This window comes from Folsomia candida, unplaced genomic scaffold (assembly GCF_002217175.1).
Source record: "Folsomia candida strain VU population unplaced genomic scaffold, ASM221717v1 Fcan01_Sc001, whole genome shotgun sequence".
NCBI classification, from domain to species: domain Eukaryota; kingdom Metazoa; phylum Arthropoda; class Collembola; order Entomobryomorpha; family Isotomidae; genus Folsomia; species Folsomia candida.
This window is the reverse complement of record NW_019091193.1, coordinates 25,121,148-25,144,981: the sequence shown is the minus strand read 5'-3', so window position 1 is coordinate 25,144,981 and position 23,834 is coordinate 25,121,148. Positions and strand designations below refer to the sequence as shown.

Sequence of the window (23,834 nt, the reverse complement as noted above, 5' to 3'; positions counted from 1 at the left end):
AACTTTCATCTCCACTCTCTCACCGAAATTCTAGATTTCAAAAATTTCGACAGAAACGTGACCTTGGGCAAATTTAGTCCATGCAAACCTGTTACTCGTCGTCAACCAAGTGATGATATTATTCAGACTGTGAGCTAGCAAAATCAAGCAGAGCACCGAGAATTCAGTTTCTACTGGAGAAAGTCAGGCTGCTCAAAAACGAAAGTTATCCCACATTCCACATTATAAATTATAATTTATAATACATAATGTACTGTACATTAACGTCTTAGTTGTGCTTTTGACAGCTTTGTTTTTGGTTTTAACTAACTGCTTGTGAAGCGGTTAACCAACTACACAATAGTGGATTGATTGCGGTGTGATAATCAGTGTGTGTTGCGTGAGGTTAATAAAAAGGTATGTACACAAATCGGAAAAATCTAACATGCTTCTAGGTTAATTTGTTGTGTCTCTCTTTTAAACCAAACCTAGGTGAACTTTAAGACGCAAGCTTTCATACTCAATTATCTATGAATCTAATTAAATATGAATTTTGAAGGAATATATTATGTATTGAACTCTTAACGTATTTACAAAGGACACAGATATTTAGAAGTTAACAAACTATTTATAACTACATATAGAATGACATGTACATATTAACGCTACTCCCTTATACGCATTGCGAAGTTAATAATATTATAATCCAAATATATAATGGTTTGATAGGAAGCTCATACATAAGTCTCTCATGGGAATTAAGTTGTATAACCTCACCTATTTTAAGAAATTTCATCTCACGAGGAAGGTGGCGTGAGACATCAATACAGTCTCGTTAGTAGGCAAATAGTCGGACCAGTAGAATGAGTGAGCGAGAAAGAGAGACATAAAACTTTCTCCGACTTTCACTTGAGACTTTAGGCCAGAAATAGTTTAATACCACCACCACCACCAACCCCAATCCATCTTCTGGACGATGTAGTTCATAGTATAAAATAGCAGCAAACAACAGCGGTCAATCAAGCCACATGCAACGGTGGCAGTATTACAGTGCTACATACATATTAGCAAAAGCCAGCGGCACTGGTTCGACTCATTTCATTGATTTTGTACAATTTATTATTATTGACGTCGGTTTACCACGAGGCACGAGAAAACCTCACTTACTCAGTTACCTATGAAATGTCAGGACAATCGGTTTTCTTCCTGGTCATGCATGGGAAGTGTATAGTCTCGAGTAATTTACCACCCCACAGGTTACCTTCGTCAGCCAGTAGTCTGGCTGATGAAGTGGGTTAACCCTATTACTCGGAATGCGGATGAGGTGCTCTTTCGTAATTGCTCTCTGCTGCTGGCGTCCATTATTACGGTGTGAATGTAGCCAAACATTATAATTTAAAACATACAATTAAGTGGTAGAGGTATACTATATATTAATCTACATTACTACTATTTTATATGAGTATAGATTAATCTTCCTATCGCACCGATCAATATTCAGCATAGTTAAAACGAAATATATACATATCTGGCTGGACCACTTTCGGAAAGGGGAGCAGCTAATCTATTTATTTATGATTATTCATTTCTTCTGTCCATATGAATACTAAGGAAGTGGGCACACGTGCATAAAATGTAACTGCTGCTCCACGAGTACTACTTTCATCTGCTCATCTACTCTCTTTTATTCACCACTTTCTTCGCCATTCACTCCGAATCGAGCTACTTCTTCTGAGAAAGTTCTGCTTGTGTAATTGGCAAAAAATCAGTTCCAACTTTTGTTTAGTGGGGCAGACTCCCGATGGGCAAGCTGAAGGTGCGTAGATTGTAGAGGAACAAATGGGTGGTGAAAGCACAGACTCCATAAATCAAATTTCTTTCATCTTCCTACATTTGACTAACCGACTAAGGTAGCCCGGGCTTTGTATCGTACTTCTTGTAAACCAACTATTAGCTGCTTAGAGCTAAAAGAACTACATACTTCACCAGGTTCTTGATCGTCAAGCTACTTTTATCTTCTTGAGCCACATGACGCCATGTCTCATCATCGCTTAATAAATAAAATCCTTCAAGCAGTGGTAGTTGAATGAGTCTGCTAATAATATAGTTGCATGACATGCAATTTTCATTTATGATGACTCCTGCTTTTGTGGTGCGAGGGTGCCGACGTATGTAAACAAGGGGTAGATATGAAAGAGAGCCCTTTGAAGAAAAATTTTGTGGGCAAAATTTCCAAGTGAAAGGGAGCAGAGTGCTTGTTGAGGACCGTGCGTGAAAAACTTTTAGCAGAGCTAGCGAACTTTCTCTGCTGAGGATCAGGTTTCCGAAACCGGTTGACCGTGTAGTGTGGTACACACCGAGACAGAGTTGATGTTTCAGCCCCACCAACCATGCATTCAAGTATATATGACAAACATATATCCACATATGACTGACTGCCTACCCGGGTTGGCTTCAATCTTGTGAAGCCTTTCAGATTCCGAATTTGATTAACGGGCCGTGTGGTGGCTGGCATGGTGGTGGTTGGTGGAAGGGAACATATTATTATTTGATATACATGCATGCACATTTTCGAGAACTCCCCCTTTTCTCTCTCACCTCTCTCCCTCTCTCTTACTCTCCCACCGCTTCGATCGTTTCTCTCGGTTGACGTCAGGTTGGGAGGAGTGGGCATGAGCGGGTGAAAGTAGTTCTTCCTTCCCCGGGACCGGGGACGCCAACGCACCCGCTTCCTCCTTTCCCCACCGGTCTCCAGTCTAGCCCATCTGCTGACGGACTCTTTTATTTAAACCAAGCTGCACAGGGAGTATTAATATAGGGACTCGTATTAATGCAACCGTAGGTTCTTGGAGTCCTCAATTCACTCATCATCATCAACGCCTTCAACTCATTGGTGGCCCTTAGGACCACCATTTATGAGGAGACTTGTGCATGTATACGGACATGGCCACCCACATGTTTAATTGTTTTGTGGTCCGACCGATTAAGAGACAGACAACGAGTATCATATGTCCTCAACACAGGCTCTGCATTCACACTCTTGTTTGTGTTCCATATCGCATGCATGCCATGAGATTTGATAGGAACCATCATCCTACATACAAGTAGCTCGTCACCAGATCCTTTTAATGAATTGTGGTTGATGAGGAATGAATTGATGACATCTGGGCATTCTGTGCGAGATGATTCCAATGACCGTTTGCGAAAGGGGGGCAAAGCAAAGTTATCAACCGGGATGGGTCTGAATTGGTGGGTGCATCTTCCTGTCTGCAACCTGTCCCCAACTTATCAAAATGTCCTCAGCAGCCTTTCCCCTCCTTCCTCCTCCTCGCCTTCTATCCGCCGCCGTGTGGAGTGCATGTAGGACGGCTCCTAGAGCTGGTGTTTCTGTGGAATTCGGGTTTGGATGGATAAAGCCCGTATACATACATACACACATAGCCCTGGTTCGTGGGATATGGTTGTTCGTGTTGATAGCGACATAGCGCCTTTGGACACGAACTGAATGATGGTTTATTGGTTTGTATAGGAGAACTCACTCACTCGCAGACTCGCAACTCTACTCGAACGACCAAGCCCGAATTCGGGAAGCTGGTACTCTGCCTACCCTGCCCTAGTGTAATTTTCGCCGTGGTTGTAGCCAGAGGAAGGTTCCATTGAGTTTTCCTATTATAACAAGTGAAAATTGGAAATTCGTCCCATTCGGCTGTCCAATCGCACAGCTTCCAAAATTTGTAATCTCATTATTTTCTCACTCCGTAAATACACAATAAAAAACCGAAGCTGTACAACTGTCCAGTCTTCAACTTCTCAACGTGGTCGTGGGCGGATATCAATTGATACTGTTGGTGAGTGAGTACAACAAGTTTGAATACAATCATCGACAGAGTTTGTTTGGCTGCTGGGCGTTATCTAATCTCTCGCCACCAGAAAACAGAACTGGTCCTTTTACAGAAAAAGGCAAGGGTATTGTAATCTCCTCATTATTATTTATTTTCTTAATTACTCGTTTCTCATCTTGTTCCTCGCCCCAAAAATAAGCAACCACATACACAATGTCGATCCCGTGGTTGGTATTTGACACAGCATTTAGAAACACCTTAATGCAAAATGAGACTCTTCTAGCAAAGAAATGTTGCTGATAGCGGACAGATTGCATTCCTCACTTAGTGACTCATGCCTTGAGCATATCATAGTCTAGGCAATTTCTTTTCCATTTCCAATTTCCAACTTGATCGACCCAGAGAGTCACGACGAGTTAATGAGCTACACAACATGTACTTAACTTGCGTATGCACATATGTACGTATATATTTATTTGCCACTGACTTCTACTACTAGATTCTCCTGATTTCAATGCGAATCCAGTTTTGGTATGAGGCCAACAACACAATAATAATAATAACGTGTACGAATGTTCATGAAATTATTGGTTGGCACTAGCATTCGCTTCACGAAGACAACAGATTAATAATATTTCCACTCTTCTTGTTGTCTTTCTACCTCGTAGGCATTTGGCTATTATCGTTCGCTTACTCGATGGAATGTAGCAGCAGAGTGTGTTTTGTGAAGATAATTCGTTATCGTCATCATATGTATGTATATGCACGTATGTATGTAGGAGTGAGGAAATGCATACCAATTCCTAACCGTCATTAGCAAAATACAAGAGTTGTTCGTGTCCAATTGTTGACTGAGAGCTTGACAAACAACTAGTCGAGATCTTACTTTAAAATATGTACAAATCGCAAAAAAGCGTTTATTTTGAAAGAGCCGTGTAAGTGAAATCTGCTGATATTCGAAGTGTGTTTACAATTGCAGGGTCCGAGGAACGGCGCCTTCCATCCGAAGGTCAGACTTCGAAAGGAAATCCGTGAATATATATTATGTAATAGTGAGAGACATCATCAACCAGTGTTAAAATTTCTCTACCAAAAGTCATCCAACGTCGTCGTCGTCGTGTTGTGGTTTATGTTCCAGTCAATAATATCAATTAATAGCTGGACTAGACTTGAAAGTTATTAGTGTACCATCACCAGTGACAGCCAGCATATATATTACACATCAGCAGTTGGTGCTCTGTAAAGCAATTTTCATGTAACGTACTGAAAATGCTATAAAATATATGAGCATTGTGTTCAATTGCTGCAACCGCAAATATATAAAACACACCACACTCACTCAAGTACTACTTTCCGGGTCGTAGCGAATTATTTATCAAAACATTCAACACCAACCAAGCCAAGTAGCAACCAGCCAGGACACCACGTCAACTTGTGCTCCATTCTCCTGTGCAAATTCCCCAATCCAATCATTTCTACTTGACAAACCCCAAGCCAACTTTTGCTGTTGCTGCTGTTATTATTTTAATTGACAGGAGCAATATTTGTTAATTAATTTGGAATCCGTGTGTGAGGAGGGAGTGGTCGACAGTGAAAACCCAGACAAACAAGAATACTTCGCCGTCACGAACGTGCCCCCTTGGGAATCGGTAGTTGTCCCTGCAAAATCCACATTACCACACTTCACCTGTTGTCCGCAGCGTTGTTGGTTGGTCATTTTGTAGCATCTCTTTGGAGCGGAAACCTGTGAGAGAAGAAGCACCCTTGCTTTGGCCCCATTGTCCTCGAGACCTGTCCGTGGAGTCGCCCCTTTGTACAGCAAAGTGAGTTCATTTTTGAATCACTTTGTGGATTGTGTTGGAGGAGGAGGAGTTGTGGTCATAATAAGTGACGGGTTCTCATAAAGGAGAACCAATTTCCAAGTTTAAGTGCATCGTCTCAGATCAGTGTCTCTATGCTTGACAAAATCCGGTATGTATTCGTATTCTTTTGTCTCTTACTAAATTTAATAATGTGTGTGGTTCGAGATGCTTGTTGATCAGTTTCTTTTCCATTCGTCGTACTTTCGTTTTTTTATTTTTTTATTTAATTTTTTGCTTCATTAGTCATCCGTTTTTTCTTTCACTCGTTTTATGTTTCTTTTCTTACTGCTTCTTAACTGCATTTGGTTGGAAAATAGGTGAGGATTTCGTTGCTTTTTTAAGTACATTCTTTTGTTCATTTGTATGCTGTGAGTAATAATAAATATTCATGCTTGTGTGCTTTTTAACACATTTTGTAATTGGACACCGCAGTTAAAAAAGTTAATGCCTGGTTGTACAACAATTATAATTTCTTAATTATAAGGACTTGCAGTAATCACCAGTACTAGTACTAAGAAAATAGCGAATAGTTAAATAGTCCAGTTGAGGTCGTGAATCTCGTTTCGAATTTGATCAATTTGTTCGATAGTTTCCAAGAGAAAAAAAATACATTTTCCGTTGTTGGTGGTGTTTGTAGATGCTTATCAAGAATGTCGTAGTATACGACTCCTTTATAGCTTTTAAAACGACTCGTAAATGCCAAGTTGATTTTTGCTAAATACGAATACAGAGTGAGTAGTCCTGCATGCATAATAATAATCTAGTGTTTCCTCCGACAAATTACGAAATGCATGCATATGACAATATTTATATCCATGCTAATGAGTAAAGTTAAAGTTGTTGAGACGTAAGCAGCATCCTGTCATATGTACCACATACCACGGACTCGCTTGCTTGCTTGTCATCCATCAGTTGATGAATGGGGAGTAATTAATAGTAATTTCATGCGAGCATTATACGACTACGGACGGGGTGGTAGCCAGCAGTAGCTCTTGTTGTACGACGGACTTTTACCCATTATGGTTTATATGAGTTTATTTAGCATAAATTTCCATTTCTCGGCTCGCCCAGTCCCAACGAGGTCTTTCTGCACTGTTTTGTTGCACATATACTACTACTTAAAAAAACTGTACGGTGCAGGAAGTGGATAAAAAACCTTGCGCCTGTCTTTTTATATACGTGTCGTTATGTGAGCAATGGTGATGACATTTGTTCTCGTTGCTGCTTCTTGATGCTTTTTATGTTTACTACTTTCCAGCAGAAACAGCAGTAGAGTTTTCCTTGCTTGATGAACGACTTAATTGTTGTAGCGAAAAATTTGACATGGACACTCAACATTGCATGTGAAGTGATTGATTGATTATCTGTTTGGCAAGAACGGAACTGATGAGTGATGGATGATGTGCTAGCTCTCTACAGCTTGCTTTCAAGCATTTCTTCTTATGGTGGGAACGGATAGGCATTCCTACATACATATTGTGCATGATATGCTTGTCGTGATTGTGACCCATGTATCTGTCGGTCGAGTCGCTCATTCTGTGATGTTGGTGGGCCTGCGGTTCTTCTGAACGGCAGTCGGAAACGAAACCTCGGAAAGACTGACAACTACTTTTTTCTTGTCACCATATTGACTTGACTAATAGCAGTCAGGTCAAGGTGAGGGTCTCGCTCGCCTCTCTTCGCTTGGGGTCTGCTAGATTTTGAAACCAACTCAACACGAACATTGTCAAATTTTGGCAGTGCAATAAAGTATCCATCCATCTATCTCGCTCATGGCTGGAGAGTTGGCTAAAAATCTATTGAATATACTGTCCATTATTACTATATATTTCTGGCTGTGATTCGTGACACGGGCAGAAATCAATCGCTATCTCCTACTGCTCCTGATCCTCTTATACGTTCCTGACTGTCTCAGTTCTTCACTCGCCTTTTTCTCGTCTTACGCTCCCCGTTGTTCACGGACGCCGTGTGACCGCTACGCTCACTGTCCAATGCATTCTCAAAGCATTTTCGTCCAGAGACTACACTATCTGCCTAAATACAGAGTACAGCAGTAATGGTGGAAATGAATTAACCAACCAATCGCCTTACTTTGATTCCACTGTTTGCAGATAACGAACTAAGACAAGCTAGGAACAAAGTCAGACAGGAAACGTCGTCAAATTAATGAATGCAAAGCGTCCAAGTCATAATGAGGACAAGCCGTTTTCCTGATTATCTAGCAAATTGGTTTGCTACCTTGCCTGTGACGAGTTGAGCTTATTATAGTGTGCTCCCACCACCATCAGTATCACGACTACGACGACTTGCCTCTTGTTCCTGTTATTCAGATCACACACACGTACATACATAAATACTATGTAGACCACTACTTTAATAGCTTATGTTGCACATGTCATCTCACATGTCAAATATAAGTAACGCGAGAATTGTAGGTAGTATTTATAGTAGAACGTGACTTGATTTCTTGGAGAGTATCTATGTACATACATAAGTAAAGTGAGTGAATTTATAGATGCGGCATGCAGTGGACGGTGCGGTGGATGGGTTTTATTTTGTGAATGAAATCTGAGATAATCATATAAATTCAATTGAGCTCACCCACCATCATCACCCGTTTAAAATGTTCTTCTTGAGCTTATTTATAATCGTGATAAGGTAGACGCAGTAGAAAAGCGACACTGCAAATAAAGACGGAAGTAGGAACAATAGGAGCAATGTATAACGAGGCACACGTAATGAAATGACATGTCTGAAGAGATGGGACAGCAAATGTCTCAAAACAGAGCATACAGAGATCGATAGTGTTATTCCGAGTGAATATGTATCATATGAGGACGAGCAAAAGTAGTGCGTTGAATTGCTGCTGCCTGTTGAATGCAATTGGATTAAGTTGAGCTATGTAATTAACCTTGCTGTGCCATTGCACTGTTGTTCTTCTTATCCATCATAATAAATAAGCTACACCATCATCAACCCATTCTAGTGCTCACTATTAAACATTAGTAGATGATCACACACCAAAGAAATTAACCAGATTCCTGCTCTTCCCTCCCCAACCCAACTAATTCGTACGCCACGGTCATCAAGAAATACTTTTTTAAACCCTCCGTCCCTGTGGTTCCGTTTGCGGTGCTGCTCATACATTCTGTAGTGTAAAGTAGAAACATACTTACGATACGACTAATAATTGATTATTGTAGATAGTGCCGAATGAATTGAATTACATAGATTATACTTTTAGCAGCAGACTAACATACTTATTAATTTGAGTATTATTTTGGCAACTATTTTGCAAATAATTCGCAATTATAAAAAACATAACAAATTCTTATGCAACTGGATATCCATGTATGAATCCAATAACTGATTGTGTGCTCATTGATTGAAACGAAGGAAGAAGATGGGTTGCGCCATGTCCGCAGAGGAGAGGGCCGCACTGGCGCGGTCCAAGCAGATAGAAAAGAACTTGAAGGAAGATGGACTGCAGGTAAGAACGAGAATATTAATAATTTGCTACTAGTTACTAGCAAATACTTGGCTTCATATTTTTATTGATGACCCGTAGGCGGCCAAGGATATCAAGCTGCTGCTCCTGGGTAAGTGTCCCATCGTCGTTACTTGTTTTTATCAATCTCCCAACTCTGTCTCCTTTTGAGCCTTGGGCATAGTCATGTTCGCCTGCTGATCGTTTTGAGGTTGGAATTTCGGATTTTTGCCCTTAACGTAATTTAAGAATTACGTAGAAGCGTCGTAGTTGTCTTATGAAGTGCAACTGTACGACTTATTTTGAAAGGAGGCTGGAGATGATAATGATAGCTGAGGCCTCGCACTGCTTGCAACTCAATATGTACACGTGAGAGAGAGATGTTGCGATTTGTTATCCAGTGGACCCACCCACCCACGCACTACAAGCGGATGTGAAAAGATGAGTCCAAAAAGGAAGAGCACAAGAGCAGGCAGCTCCCATAATGAGTTTAGAAGAGCCATTATGGCCTGCCATGCATCCCGAACATTAACGCGATCCGGTGTCAGGAGTTTGAGAGCATTTGTTGTTGTCCGTATGTGTACGCTCTATCTTCCAGACGACCAGTTTCGATTGATTGATTAATTCATGCCCTTTCCCATCCTCCTCACTAATGTCCTTTTACTGGGAATTTTTGTGACCCGTCCAAGTCAGAACCAACGTTGTAATTCAACTTCCTTCCTTCTCATGAGTCTACCTACATTCAGAAATGTTTGCTTATACGTCAACCTCACGCAACAGTAGTCTCATGATGATGCTAAAGGGCATCATCGTCACTGATGATGCCCGACCCGTGGGTGCCCAGGTCTATTAATTGATGACAACGTATTGCGAATTAGTTAAAAACACGGAACAATGACGCTGATAAAATATTTGTGTACTCCAATACGAGAATTGGCAACTTTTCATGAAGCCGTGGAAGCATTATGATGCCACATAAAAGTAGAGTGCCAGCCAACTCCACGGTGCTTTACAAAATTGTGGTTTTAACAGTAATTGGATTGGAGCATGTACTTTGTACAAATGGCAAATGACATAATGTAGACAACGCACTGGTTCCTTTGATCCTCAGAAATCCAACCTCGAATCAATCAAAAACTACAGCTCACAAAAAAAACATGTGCTGAGTATTCTGTCTGTGTTTTCAGGTGCTGGAGAGTCCGGGAAAAGTACAATAGTGAAGCAGATGAAGTAAGTTAACTTTAGCAGACTTTTAAATATATACATATCTACATCAAAAGAGTGACTAATAATAACGCCCGCATTTACTGACTGTATCAGTTGGTATATATCCTACATTGTGCAAATGGGTATTCTTTTCCTCGTCTCAATTTCGCTTCATTCGTCACGTCAATATCATGAACACATCCCCAAGGAGTAGGATGCATAGAAATGTACGTATTCTGATGGTAATCCGACGAGGTGTTGTTGTTGTTGCAAACAAGACGGAATATTGTTTGCCGATAATTTGCGTTTGAGAGTGTATGTTGGTGAAAGCACAGCCAGCACTGGGGGGTAACTGACTGAGTGAGAGTAAAAGCGAGCACAACAACCAACCTGAGTCTACTCTCCTGGTATTGATTTGTCCTCATTTCCCAGAAAGCTCCGCTTCTCCACACGAACAATCTCTGCCAGTGTCCAAAAAACGCTGTTGAATACAAAAGGCATCATCGTTGACGGAGAAAGACTTTGACGACTTTGATGCGGCGGCTGCTGTGGGGCTTCATCCTCCTCCTTCCTCCGGTTATTATTATGCATATGACGAACGAAACTACAAATTTTCATCTCAATTTAATTATCTTTGGAAAGTAACCTTCACCTTTTTCACCAATTTTGCGATATCTCTACAAATTGTCCTCCTCTGAATAAAGCAGCCCAATAGCGTAACCTTCACGTCTCCACGAGCGGCATATAAAAAAATCCAAGTCCAAAAATACCAATCATTTGTAGTCTGTCCGTCGGTATGATAATAATATTAATATTGCTGGTGAGCGAGTAACTCGGGTCTCAAATTCCAAATTTTGCAGCTGGGAATATGCCTGGCTGCCGGGGAGAGAGTCGCTAAACGACCTCTGGAAAAACTCCAGCAGAGATGGTAACGAAATAGGAATGCTCGATTTGAATTTCAGTAAAAGCCGAGGGGATCAGAACCACCTACGTGGTTCGTGACGTTCCTTAGCAACCGCGTGCGTGGGGATTTTCTCAAGCAGTGGGACTATTTCAAAAATTACTTGAATTGTCCTCTTCTGTGTACACATACATCCAATATTATTTGACACTTTATCATTCTATACATGTTACGACAAATGAATTGTTTCCAACACAAATTTTCATTTTTGAAGAAATTAAATTTTAATTATTATGTACTGAAAAAATGGTGTGAGTGGACCGTTGCTAAGTTGGAAGATTGAGATGACCCCCTAGGTCAAATCCGGGTCAAGTGATCTCACACCTTCCAGTGGGGTGTCAATTGATCGGTCTAGATCATACGATCACTTTGGTATATTATAGAATTTTGTGAGATAAGAATTGGCTGAAAAACTTATATTTTTGAGATATTCTTCAAAATAAACGTTTTAGTTTTCGAAATAGTACACTCGAGATTTTTAGCTTAAAAAATCAAGCTAAAAATTAGGGTGATTTCATCCTCAAGAAGTAAGTCTCTATGTCTGCCTGTTCAAAAGTTATTCAAGGTTAAAGTCGTTGGGCCGGACAAGGGGACTTTCGGCCCAAAGATTTAAAACTGAAATTTTGTTTTCAAAATAATTCATTTGTCGCAACCGTATGGGGCACCGCCCATAGAAACGATGTCAGTTAATCGTAACATACATCATGGTTTCGCTCGCTTGTCCCAGATGTATCAAATCCAGCCATGTCTTTCGAAGTCGAAGTGGAAAGCAAACATTCCCATCTCCCACTTACTTATGTTCAATGTAGGATATCAATCAGGATTGCATTACGTGTTTGAATTGTTTGCATAAATCAAATTTGGTCTGGGTTCAGTATTCGTCCCACGACACATGGATTTATACAGTTATCACTGTATTTCGTTGTCAGTTTGAGATTTCGCTCAGTTTTTAAAAACCTGAGCCTTCGATTTCATTCCATAATCCTTTCAAACGCGTTTCATATTGGTAACGTCACTACACGGAGGTACTTCCTGCCTCCGCTCGTGCCCAATCTACCAATAATTATTATAAATTCAACTAGTATAAATGATATCTTGTTTCGATTCAATATGATTGAGTGGCTAAAATTATAATGTTTTTGCAGAATCATTCACGAAAGCGGATTCACCTCCGAAGACTTTAAGCAGGTATGTTTGTCGCATACTTTTTTCATTAAGTTATCTATAAGTGCAAGAGACTTTTTACTGACTTGTGTTGCTCTTTCAATTTGCAGTATCGTCCTGTAGTCTACAGCAACACAATACAATCCCTCGTGGCCATTCTAAGAGCGATGCCCAACCTAGGAATAAGTTTTGGCAGCAACGAACGGGAAGTAAGTTCCCATACTGCGATATTTGAAGCCATCTCCTTGAAACAACTCCAGCACATTAGAGGCACGGGTCTAATTAATAATGATTTAATCGTTGCAGTCGGACGCGAAAATGGTGTTTGATGTCATTCAACGGATGGAGGACACAGAGCCGTTCTCAGAAGAGCTGCTCGGAGCAATGAAAAGGTTATGGCACGATGGTGGGGTGCAGGAATGCTTTGGGAGGTCGAACGAGTACCAGCTTAACGACTCTGCAAAATAGTACTAAATCACACCATAAGATAAATCACATCCAAAAAGTTATGGAATTTGACAATGTGTTAATTTTCCTAGTTTCTTGGATGACCTGGATCGGTTGGGGACGAAGGATTATCAACCTACGGAACAAGACATTTTGCGCACCCGTGTAAGTAGGCGTTCATTGCTCGGATAATTCTGTCTGGTACATTTAGTGGCAGGCTAAATAGATAAATAAATAGAACCCTAATCAATTTTAAACTCTATGTATTTGGAATTTCTTATGCTGTGTCTGCTGTATGGGGTAGTCAGACTGCTCATATCTAAATAGAGACAAGCGGCACCACATTAAAGGCTAATTACCGACTTTCTTGATTTCCATAGGTCAAAACCACTGGAATTGTCGAAGTCCACTTCTCATTTAAAAATCTCAACTTCAAACTGTAAGTAATATTTTGCGAGTTATAAAGAAATATACATTTTCTGGATGTTATATTTTTATCTAATGTGTAATCATTATTTCCTACGTTTAGTTTCGATGTCGGTGGGCAACGTTCGGAAAGAAAAAAGTGGATACATTGTTTTGAAGATGTGACTGCCATAATATTCTGTGTTGCAATGTCGGAGTATGATCAGGTAAGATCAACGATGTCATTCATGACTTTGCTTCACATTTTTATAACCCATTTTAATACCCTCACTGCATATGCATGTCAATGGAGACGGCTTTGTAATTTAAAAACAATATAAGGAACAATATTGATTGGGGTTTGTACTCTTTGGTCAGGTTTTACACGAGGACGAGACGACGAACCGAATGCAAGAGAGCTTGAAACTGTTTGATTCGATTTGTAACAACAAGTGGTTCACGGACACATCCATCATTCTTTTCCTGAACAAAAAAGATCTCTTTGAAGAAAAAATTAAAAAGTCTCCCCTCACCATTTGTTTCCCGGAATATACAGGTAGGTACCCGATATATTATATACCACATTATTAGACCGTCGTGTTTGCGTAGATGCACTGTATATCACGTTGTTCATAATCTGGTTGAGGTGACTGATAATTGTACGTTGCAAATTTCAGGTGCCCAAGAGTATGGAGAGGCAGGTATGTATGCTCAATTTATCGCAATCTTGTGCAACTTCCTACCTATTTGTAAATTGAATTGAGTTTGAGTGAGAAAAATGTAGCATACATAGGAAGTCGCACACACTAAATACCAACCATTTGAGGGGAAATTAATGAGACAATGAAACTAACTAATTTGAATTTTTTGGTAGCCGCATACATCCAGGCCCAATTTGAGGCGAAAAATAAGTCGACGACAAAAGAAATCTACTGCCACATGACTTGCGCAACGGATACGACAAATATACAGTTCGTCTTTGACGCCGTCACAGACGTGATCATAGCAAACAATTTGCGCGGATGCGGTCTTTACTAAAATATCTCACACTACTATCTGCTAACTAATTATTTACTAGAATATTTTACAGCAGTCATTCGTTGTATTATTATTACGACTAGTTATTATTATGTACTATATTATATGATAGTCTGCCCACCATTTGAGTCACACATTCTCTCAGTTATGAACTACTAATTAAGGTTACATCTTTATGTACGAGTGCCATTTTAAGCACGCTGACACTGACTGTAAACTGGGAAAATAGATCCAGTATTGGTCTACGAGAAAATGAATCACGTAAATTATTCCAAACTATTACAACAACTGTATTTATATCATAACTTGTATGCTTATATCTACGTAAACTAGTGGACTAGTAGAATCGGATGTAATATTACTACTACTTGCGTAGGTAATACTGCTAATTACTTTAGATGTAATTCGTAACATCCGGTTGTGTTTGGCTTACTGGGACTAAATACAAGTAACAGATTAACTATAAATCTATTACCAAACTAGGTCAGGTTAATTGTCTCTAGAGAAGCAGATGATAATTCTGAGTACCTATCCATCTATAAGCTATGTACAGGCGGCGGATAAATATTCAGTAAAACGAGGAGTAGGAAGATGATGATGCAACGGCGGTGGCGAAGAGTTGAGTGAGGACGACAAGGGAGCAAGTAAAATTGGTTCGAAATGCGGACAAGGATAAAAAAAATAAGTAAAAGAGAAACAGGAGAAGAAGGAAGAACAAGTTGTTATATTTAGCTTTTGGTCAAATACTGTTGGGCATTTGACCAGTTATCTACGGGTTTTATTACGGCGTGCATGAATCCGATTATACCAAGACTACCAATAATATTTACACAGGCCATCGAATTTTAATGGACACATGACTGCACAACGTTTACTGCGCTGCAGATGTACATATGTCTAACATGAAACCATTGATGATGCTTGTTGCTATTTATGATGTGGTACTCAACAAGGTGGTCCTTATACAGTAGTCGCATTTGGGACTGTGTTTTTTAGAAGAAGAAGATGACTAGAAATAAACACGAAAATGTTTGGCGAAAAATTTGGACCATCTTGCAAATCGCCAGGCTCCATTTTTCTGTAAACGATCGAGATTAAGAAACCGAATAGTTTGTTGTTGAGCTTTTATGTTCTCTCATTATTATTTTTTCAATGCACTATATTTACTATTTACTACCACTGACTTAACGAAATTCCATTTATTTATTTTATCGGAAGCCCTTAGGGGACAGTATTTTCAGTTACTTTTCAGTCACTGCTATTTTTGCAATTAATTCTATCATTGTTGTTATCTATATTTATAAATAGCTATATGCAAAAATTAATTTATGCAATTTTTAAGAACCAGTTACTTACTACTACCACACCACCACCCGACTACATACTACATAGAACGTCGCACAATTGATAAAAAAAATGTCTGTAAGCCCTCGAATACCTTTGAAATATAATAAAATATATGTCAAAGTTTTCCCAATCTGTTGGCAAGTATGCGTGGGTATAAAAAAAAGTATTATATGATCAACAATATGCTTGATGATTGTGTTAAACTCAAAATGCAGATGGGCACAAATGAATATTTCAATTTTCCATGTTGCTGTTTACATAATTCTCTATTTTTTATCTGTTTTAATTCACCACTTTTTATTAGTGATTTGTATGACTAAAAAAATCGATCGCTCGTATGTTGTTCTTTTTCATTTTTAAACAATTTCTTTTTTAAGAATTGACAGTGATTACATTTATCTATTAATCAATTAACGTATGGTTGACAGGTATGTATGTGTCCCTGCAAGACTAAACTACATACATACAGATATATTACATAATATATTATATGTCCAGTATGCGTTCAATTCAAATGTGAACAATTCAATGGATCTTTATCGCCAATTTATTTGTTATATGTATGTAACAATGCTCTAATGTCTACCGTTTTAGGGGGTCTGACTTGGTACTCAAAATAAAAGCTTATTGTTTTGTGTAAAAGCTGAATCGTCTTATTCATCCGAATGCATTTCATCATCATCTGTACTTAAAGCCAACATAAGATATCGCCCAATAACGAAGTGACTCATCCAACACAGCACCTCCTCCGGTAATAAAAGCAACAAAATCAGAGCCAGTTTGAACATATGAAGAATGCCTTTTTAACGTCTTGTGGATGCAGGTGGAAAGTCTCAAATGGTCTTTTAGTCAATGTCGTCAAATGCATAATCACTTTTCCCAATCTGATTTATTGTACATATTTATTTTATGGTTTTGTTTTTCACCCCCACTCACACACTTTGTCTTAAAAACCATACTTTTTTGTATTCATTTATGATGATTGAGAGTCAGTCATTCTACAAATTCACAAGGAATGTGTGAACTGCGAGCTTAATTATTATTCAAGTTAAACAGGTTCAAAAATCTGCTGATAATATTAGAGAAGGAGAAATTGTTGGACTCTGGCTGTCGGAACAAATTCCTGATGGGGCTCTGAAGATTTGGAGGTGGTCCTATCGGATTATTGGGTGGGATGAAGACAGGCGGCAACGTCGGTAATGCCTCCTGTTGCGGCGCGTTGAAGGTGGCAAAGTCGTTAAAGTTATTGTTCTGCTGTGGCTGTTGAACTTGAGGTCTTTGTTGTTGAAATTGTTGTTGGGGCTGCTGTTGACGCTGGATCGGTATTTGCTGCTGGGGTTGGTTTTGCTGTTGCTGTTGACGCTGCTGAAACTGAAACTGACCTTGGGGCTGCTGTTGTTGAAAGTTATTCAGAGGGGGTGGTGGTTGAAATTCTGGTTCCTGACGAAATTCTGGCTGTAATTGCTGCTGCTGTTGTCCCATAACGCCACATAGTGCAACAAAGATTAACACTATTTTCTAAAGAAGAACAATACATGACCAGTCAAACTAATGCATATTAATTAAAGCTAATGTTGAGGTATTTGTAGTGGGAGGTGATCGCATGCCAGGCGGACGGGATTTTTTTTGTTTACTCACCAATCCCATGGTAGACAAAGACGTTTTCTGCAAAAGGGGGCTTCAACGACGTATCTCCTTTGTTCACTTTCCGACTGCTGGGAACTATGGAGGAAGCGGATGAGGGAGGACAAACCTGGCGGATGGTGACTTTGCGACTACTGAGCAGTGGTGAGGATTGGCGTTGAATATTATATCCTCCTCAGAGGAAGAAGAAGAAGAAGATGAAGCTGTGTGAGCCTGACCCGACCCTTTGCGAATCTTTAATAACAATAATACGCCATTCACTTTCATCCTCTCTTCATCTTGGTCACTGCTACAGTAGTCCCAACACCCATGGCTTGTGCAGGGCGCTCCTTACTTACTTGTGCCTGTCTGCACTTTTGCGAGGTGCACTTACAAAAGGATGCAGCCCAAAGCCTAAAAATAATCAATCCATCTCCTTTGATTGGTTTTATCTCTGAATGCATCTCCTCATTTCAGCCCTTCTTTGTGAGTATCGACCATGCCTCATGTGAGCCCGTTCACATTTTAAGTAAAGTAACAATAAAGGTGTAATGGCACTACAACAATGTATTATAAATAATAATATGCAATTTGCTCCTCCTCCACAAGCTCATTAGTGGTAGGAGGTGGCGAGGCTGTCAGTGTGAATAACATGCGGTATGCATACAATAATTGCAATTACTTTTGGACGTGATTGCTGAACTAAAGTGAATAAATGGTGTAATTATCTTATTGCCACTTCCCTCCCACAAGTGCGTCCTTAATTGTTTATGTTGCGACAAGGGCGTAGAATAATATGCCTTGTGAGGATTATGCTCTGGCCACCAAGTAAAAATGGTACATAATATCAGGCACGGACCCTAACGCTCAAAAATAAGGGAGCTATGGGGAAGGAGATAAGGTGGATGACCTTTAGCCCAACGGACACACGGTTGGTCTTACATCATACCTATTATTCATTATATTATTATTATTATTATCCATTTCACAATTTTAGCTGCATTTTTCACCTAGATTCTTAATTGAAAAGTCAACGGACAATGGAACAAAGACTGTTTGTGTCGACTACTCCTCATCGTGGATCAAATAATTTGTTTGAAGTTTGAAGCGTGGAGAGAGACGTATTGCATTCTTGTGTATTGACGTCCTCAGAAAAAAACGTACTTGCAATTGATCGGATGCTGCTAAAAGAAGCATCATCGCATTATTCTGCGCTGTCTGCATAACACTTGACGAGATTATATGGCTCCTTCTTCTTAATTAAGCTATCTGCTCTCTCTCTCTTAATCGTATCAACCCATTCTAGGATATTGTAGGATTTCGTGTTTGTCATCACAAGACAGGTGTAATTAAGTCCATTAGGCGATAAATGTATGTATTAAGTTGCACAAAAGCATGTCCATTATTAGCGTCAGAGATTGTGATGTTGAGAGCTTATCATAATAAATAATTTGCAAGCAGAAGACGGGAAGGAGATGTGTAATAAATATGTATGCACTCCGTTCGATGCTTGAGTTTACAATTTGCATGAGTATAAAAAACTATACTGAATATTTACAAGTGAATGGATGCATTAGATGAAAATAGTGCAAGGAAATAGTCAACTGTCAACTGTCGTCTTTCCGGATCTGCACAGTATTGGAGAGGAGATACATACATAGAAATAGCTGAATTCTTTACCGTTGCCTGACTCGTGAGAATCCATGAGAAATCACCACCTGTACGAGAGGTTTAGTTTACACCAAATACCGAATAGGTGTTCTTAAGTATGTCCTTACATATGTATGTATGCTTGTGCTTACACAGAGAAGAAGTCGCATGAGTTTGATGTGATCTGGCCAACTCGACTTGAGAGGAGGACGGAATATCTTTGAATATTTCAAATGCATGACCACTTGACACAAATCGCTTGCCTCTTGTTCCATTATTGGTGCCGTGAATCCATTCATCCTGTCCTGAGGTAACAATAGCGAGAGTGCTTACGCAACAAATGATGCGAAGTAAATAGGAAGTCAAATAGGAGCCAATTTCCATATTCAAGTCGTCCGTCCCCCTTGTCGTTGATGATCCCAAGCCAACCAGCAGACACCTCGTCTTCATTTCAACTCCAAACTATTATTATTGCTTTGAGTTTACAACAAACCAGCGGCTGATATCAAGAAGGAAGATGGATTTGTGCAGCATTGTTGCATCCGTTACGCAAGCCAAGTTTATTAATAGGTTTTATACGTGCGAACAGTTTGCCGGCATTTCTTATTCCATTCATTGTATTAATTTATGCAGATTAGCTCTAGAGATCCTCAAAATCAGGACTCCTGCTCCATACCTAATAATAATGCCAACTATAGCCATACACACAAAATATGCAAGCTACACAAACTGCGGTTCATGTACGCACAACAAATCAAACCAAATTTTGACACATATGAGTTTAGACTTTGAATGCCTCTCATCATCAAACCCATTGAATCTTGGAACTAAATGCGTACAGCTATCAGATTGTCAGTAAGATGGTTCTCATCGCACTAATAAACGAGTCAAGAAGACACAAGTTTGACAATGCTGCAATTATTCCCGAGTAAGCATGCATTTGGGTAGGTGCAAATTTTAAGTTAGTGGGACTGCGACAGAGTAATATTGTTATTACGGAGGCAAATTGTACAGATTATGAGAACGGCATGATAACAATCCACGAGTAAATACAAGAATTATGTTTGTACTTGCTACACGTCGCCTTTGAAGCTATGTCCCAGTTGCTGCGTCCCCAGAGTGAGCCCCAGAGTCATGAAGACCAGAAATAGAAAGTGCGCTGAGGAGAAGGCATCACATCTGCATTGCTTAAAATACTTGCATAATCACTGTCAGTCGTCAGTTTTGTGGACGATGATGATGATGTTCACGCACAAATATCTTAAATGGTTTAGTTTGTAAATTTTCTGTGAAAGTGAAAGCTTAGACAAACAATGGAAGTGCAATATAATCATTCATGATTACATGCATGCACAGTTTTCCCTCTCCTCCTGTTATTACAGCATCAACATATCATCTCTGCAAACAGGACACAAACACGCGTTATTAGCAGAACATCGTCCATACGACGAGAAGCACACACAAAAAGAAATTCATCATTCATTACTCAAGAATAATTTATACGACACTCGTAAAATATTTGACTAGGAATTTAAAGTGGATTTAAAGTTGACTCAAAAACTGAACTAATATTTTCATCTAATATTTCAAATAGTTGTAAAATGCAAGTGTTTGCATAGAACTGCTGTATCATCCACACTTTTGTGTACTTATCTGAATAAGCTAATTACAAGATTGACATGAAGTAATCGCTACTCTGTAATAAGTTATGGTATCGCTCATCATTAGACACTTTGACGAGGTGATTCTGCAAGTAAAAAAAATATTTAACTGCCGTCTTGTGAGTTACCTATGAACTTAGGGTACAAAGATAAGCTGACATCTGCAAAAGACGGTATCGTGGTCGGTAGTAGTAGTTGGAGCATATCGGCAACACCAGCAGTTTACCCCATGTCTCATCCAAGCCATTAGGTGCATATGTGTAGAATACCAAGTAAATAAGTGTGCAAATGTGCAAAACTTGAGATAAGTATTTGATTAGTCTTATCTCTCGCGGCGTCCAACGTTCAACGTCCAGCTCTTGGATGGAAGGAGGACTGACTTGCATGTCAGTCAATCTAGAAACGTGTCAAATGTCAAATCAGGTGTGGCAACCATTACCGTCAACCGTATTCACATAGATTCATGCGTTTAAACCTCATTGGTTGCTGAGTGGGATTTTCCAAACGTTTGCTTTATAAATACTACAGCCATTTGTAAATTCCAGTTTTTAAATTGTTTACCAAATCCTTTCTTGAATATTTAACTCTGGGTTGTCAACTTTGTGCTTGTTGGGAATTGAATCATCTTTTGTGGATTACCTATGTATGCAGGGTAAATTCCAGTATGCACCAACATCATGATTATAGCGTAGGCGATGCTATGAAATTGATGACGGTTCAGGCAGGAAGTTACTTACATATTTTATCATATCATAGGGGTACATAAGATGTTTTGCACAATGGTCGGTCAGTGTGTCGCTCGTCAAATGTTGTTGGCAAATTATCAAATCTTGCCAGTCAGAGGAAACCATGTTGAGGTAGTATGTACGACCTTGTGGTCAAAATTAACTTATGCTCATATGTCACCTCTTATTAATAGAGCAGGCACAATGATAATTAGTACTGCCGAGCGTACATACGTGTCAATAATAATACCACTCTGCCCCTCCAGAAACGCATGTAGTGAAATGGTAGAAGAAATGCTTGTATGTAACACATCGATGATTTGAAATCGTACACAGAATGACAGCACAGTTGCACATTGATGCAATAAATTTGAACTGTGTAAAATCAACCCGCAGATCCATGATTTCAGAATACGTACAAACATAAGCATTGTCCAACAAAATTGGTAGTATTTAAAAGTGCATGTTTGTTCCTTGACATGTATGCCACACCGACCCACCCGGACCAATAATTACCTGGGTTGTATCACCTTGAACTCAGCCAGCGCAAAGTGCCACCAATCAGCAGGAGTGTTTGGGAGGTGGGTCCAGGTTGGATTACGTGGATTAAATAATTGTATCAAAAACCGGCTCAAGTTCAATGAGTTGAACTATTAGTTATCCACATGACAAGTATTTTACTGAGCGCATTAATGGCAATAAAACGAACAATTTGCATGATTCATGTTTAGAGTTGGGTCCAAGTCCAATATCCAAACTCCAGCTTCAAGTTGTTCACAAATTACAAATTCATGACGCAATGTGTGTGCGTAAAACTTGCACTTTTCTTGTCTGATGGTCTGATGGATGGAAATTATTGTTTTTTTGGACCCGGTCTGTGTTCCACTGCCAATTTTTGTTCTAGCCAAAAAATGATTTTCTTTATTTCCACTAATTTTCTCCCTCTGCGGGATCCACGCTGTGTGCGAATGTATCCACTAATTGGGTATCGGTAAATATTAAATGTCTCGCCAATGTTTACAATTGTTTATGTTGTTTGCTGGGTAGAACATTTTTGTTATTTAGAAATGTGTAGGCTTATTCCGTTCGCAGACGTACACAGTTTTTATGGGGTTTCCAGGTGTAAGTGTGCAGAATTATGGGATTTACGCCCTAAATCTGCTTAGATTATTGTTCACTTATTTTGGCATAATATGCGAGAATAATGTTCTTATACTCAAATACTTTAAATATTTTGATTAATGATAATGACTTGGTAGACTATAGGATGCAGGGCATGATCACATTTATTTTAAAATTAAACTACCATTCATGCATTTTATGCAGCTTGACTTTTCCACAGCAGAATTATGCCATGTGCACAATGTTTCTCATTAACAATTTGTTGTAAGTTAAGCTAAAAGTGACCAAAAGCGAATTCCGGACTGAAATTCGCATGGCACGGAGAGCGTAAAGAGTGAAATGTTGATAATGAGACAAACTTTCTCACTAGTCCATCCCGTAGCCGTAGCAGGAGGAGCCTTATCACATAATTTATTGATTGATTCAATCCTATATACAAGAATCTTCAATTTATGCTCCGAGACTGGGAATTCCATCAAATAAAACAGTTCTTTGCTTGCACAGTATTTACTCTAATCCTGCAACTCGACACACTTGGCACGAAGTTGGGGACACGGACTTGAGACGTTTTATGCAGAGTACATAAACTATCTATCGTCTTGTATTTAGAAGCAGCCGCGTATGTAAATACATATGTACATTGAACACGTGCTCAGGTCATGGGGTTACCTCTCAAAGTAATGACCATAATTTATTATTTTGATACATTGGGACTTGGACGATGGGATTTTTTCAGGAAATGGGTGAAAATGATCACTCCGTCAGCGAGTGGTTTCGTCGATTGGGCTTTAGCTGGACTCACTTTAAAATACCGATGTGATCGATGAAGAGTTGGTTGGTTGACACTAGTTCATCTTCGAAAGTGAATGTGGGTCATTATTTTTGTGCATCTAACTACTTCCAGTTATATCTGGAAGATAGTCTGGAGATCAGCACAGATTAGATCTGTAGCACAAAGATTATGGCAATTTACAGATGTCGTCTTCTCATGCGCTAAGCAATCAGGACTTCAATTTAATTAACTGGTACAGACCTGTGACACTTGTTGCATATATGCGTGGTTGTAACTTTGGGCAGACCAGTAAAAGCCAACCGATTTTCTTTTCTTCTCATGATTTATTACGACACCTGCAGGGAGTTCAGTTTTGAAAATATGCATGAAAACAAACGATCATTAACATGTTCAGACATTTTGCTTGTATCGGGAAGACTTACATGTCCTCCGGTTCTTGTGCCTGCATTTGTACCTCATTATGAAGTATAAATTGGTAGGAGCTGTTTCTTGATACGCGTGTGAATCGATTAAAAACATCGT

General features: G+C 39.4%; 2 protein-coding genes across 9 annotated transcripts; one reads left to right on the top strand and one right to left on the bottom strand.

Moving 5' to 3' along the window:
- Positions 1–98: 98 nt before the first annotated feature.
- LOC110863515 (guanine nucleotide-binding protein G(o) subunit alpha) lies at positions 99–16,386 on the top strand. 8 transcript variants are annotated; one of them, XM_022112852.2, is made up of 15 exons: positions 99–396; positions 4,801–5,792; positions 7,795–8,024; positions 9,080–9,173; positions 9,252–9,282; positions 10,358–10,400; positions 12,483–12,525; positions 12,612–12,710; positions 12,805–12,968; positions 13,041–13,113; positions 13,329–13,387; positions 13,478–13,580; positions 13,732–13,909; positions 14,031–14,054; positions 14,228–16,386. In XM_022112852.2, the coding sequence occupies exons 4-15, from the start codon at positions 9,087–9,089 to the stop codon at positions 14,389–14,391; spliced, it is 1,068 nt and encodes a 355-aa protein (XP_021968544.1). In that variant the 5' UTR covers positions 99–396; positions 4,801–5,792; positions 7,795–8,024; positions 9,080–9,086; the 3' UTR covers positions 14,392–16,386. The 8 variants fall into 8 exon arrangements, with proteins under 8 accessions (XP_021968544.1, XP_021968545.1, XP_021968543.1 ...); XM_022112853.2 differs by lacking the exon at positions 7,795–8,024 and having other exon boundaries at positions 4,801–5,644; XM_022112851.2 differs by lacking the exon at positions 7,795–8,024 and having other exon boundaries at positions 12,808–12,968.
- Positions 16,387–16,608: 222 nt separating this feature from the next.
- Positions 16,609–17,623, bottom strand: LOC110863516 (uncharacterized protein DDB_G0285291). Its single transcript, XM_022112854.2, has 2 exons — positions 17,377–17,623; positions 16,609–17,256 (listed from the first exon to the last, which is right to left on the bottom strand). Exons 1-2 carry the CDS (start codon positions 17,383–17,385, stop codon positions 16,771–16,773), a joined length of 495 nt encoding a protein of 164 aa, XP_021968546.1. The 5' UTR covers positions 17,386–17,623; the 3' UTR covers positions 16,609–16,770.
- Positions 17,624–23,834: the final 6,211 nt, after the last annotated feature.

What these genes read in the sequence shown, in the direction of transcription:
- LOC110863515 (XM_022112850.2), top strand. An exon ending in AAAAATCTCAACTTCAAACT is followed by an intron (nt 13,388 to 13,477) that starts GTAAGTAATATT and finishes TCCTACGTTTAG; the next exon opens with TTTCGATGTCGGTGGGCAAC. An exon ending in CAATGTCGGAGTATGATCAG is followed by an intron (nt 13,581 to 13,731) that starts GTAAGATCAACG and finishes CTCTTTGGTCAG; the next exon opens with GTTTTACACGAGGACGAGAC.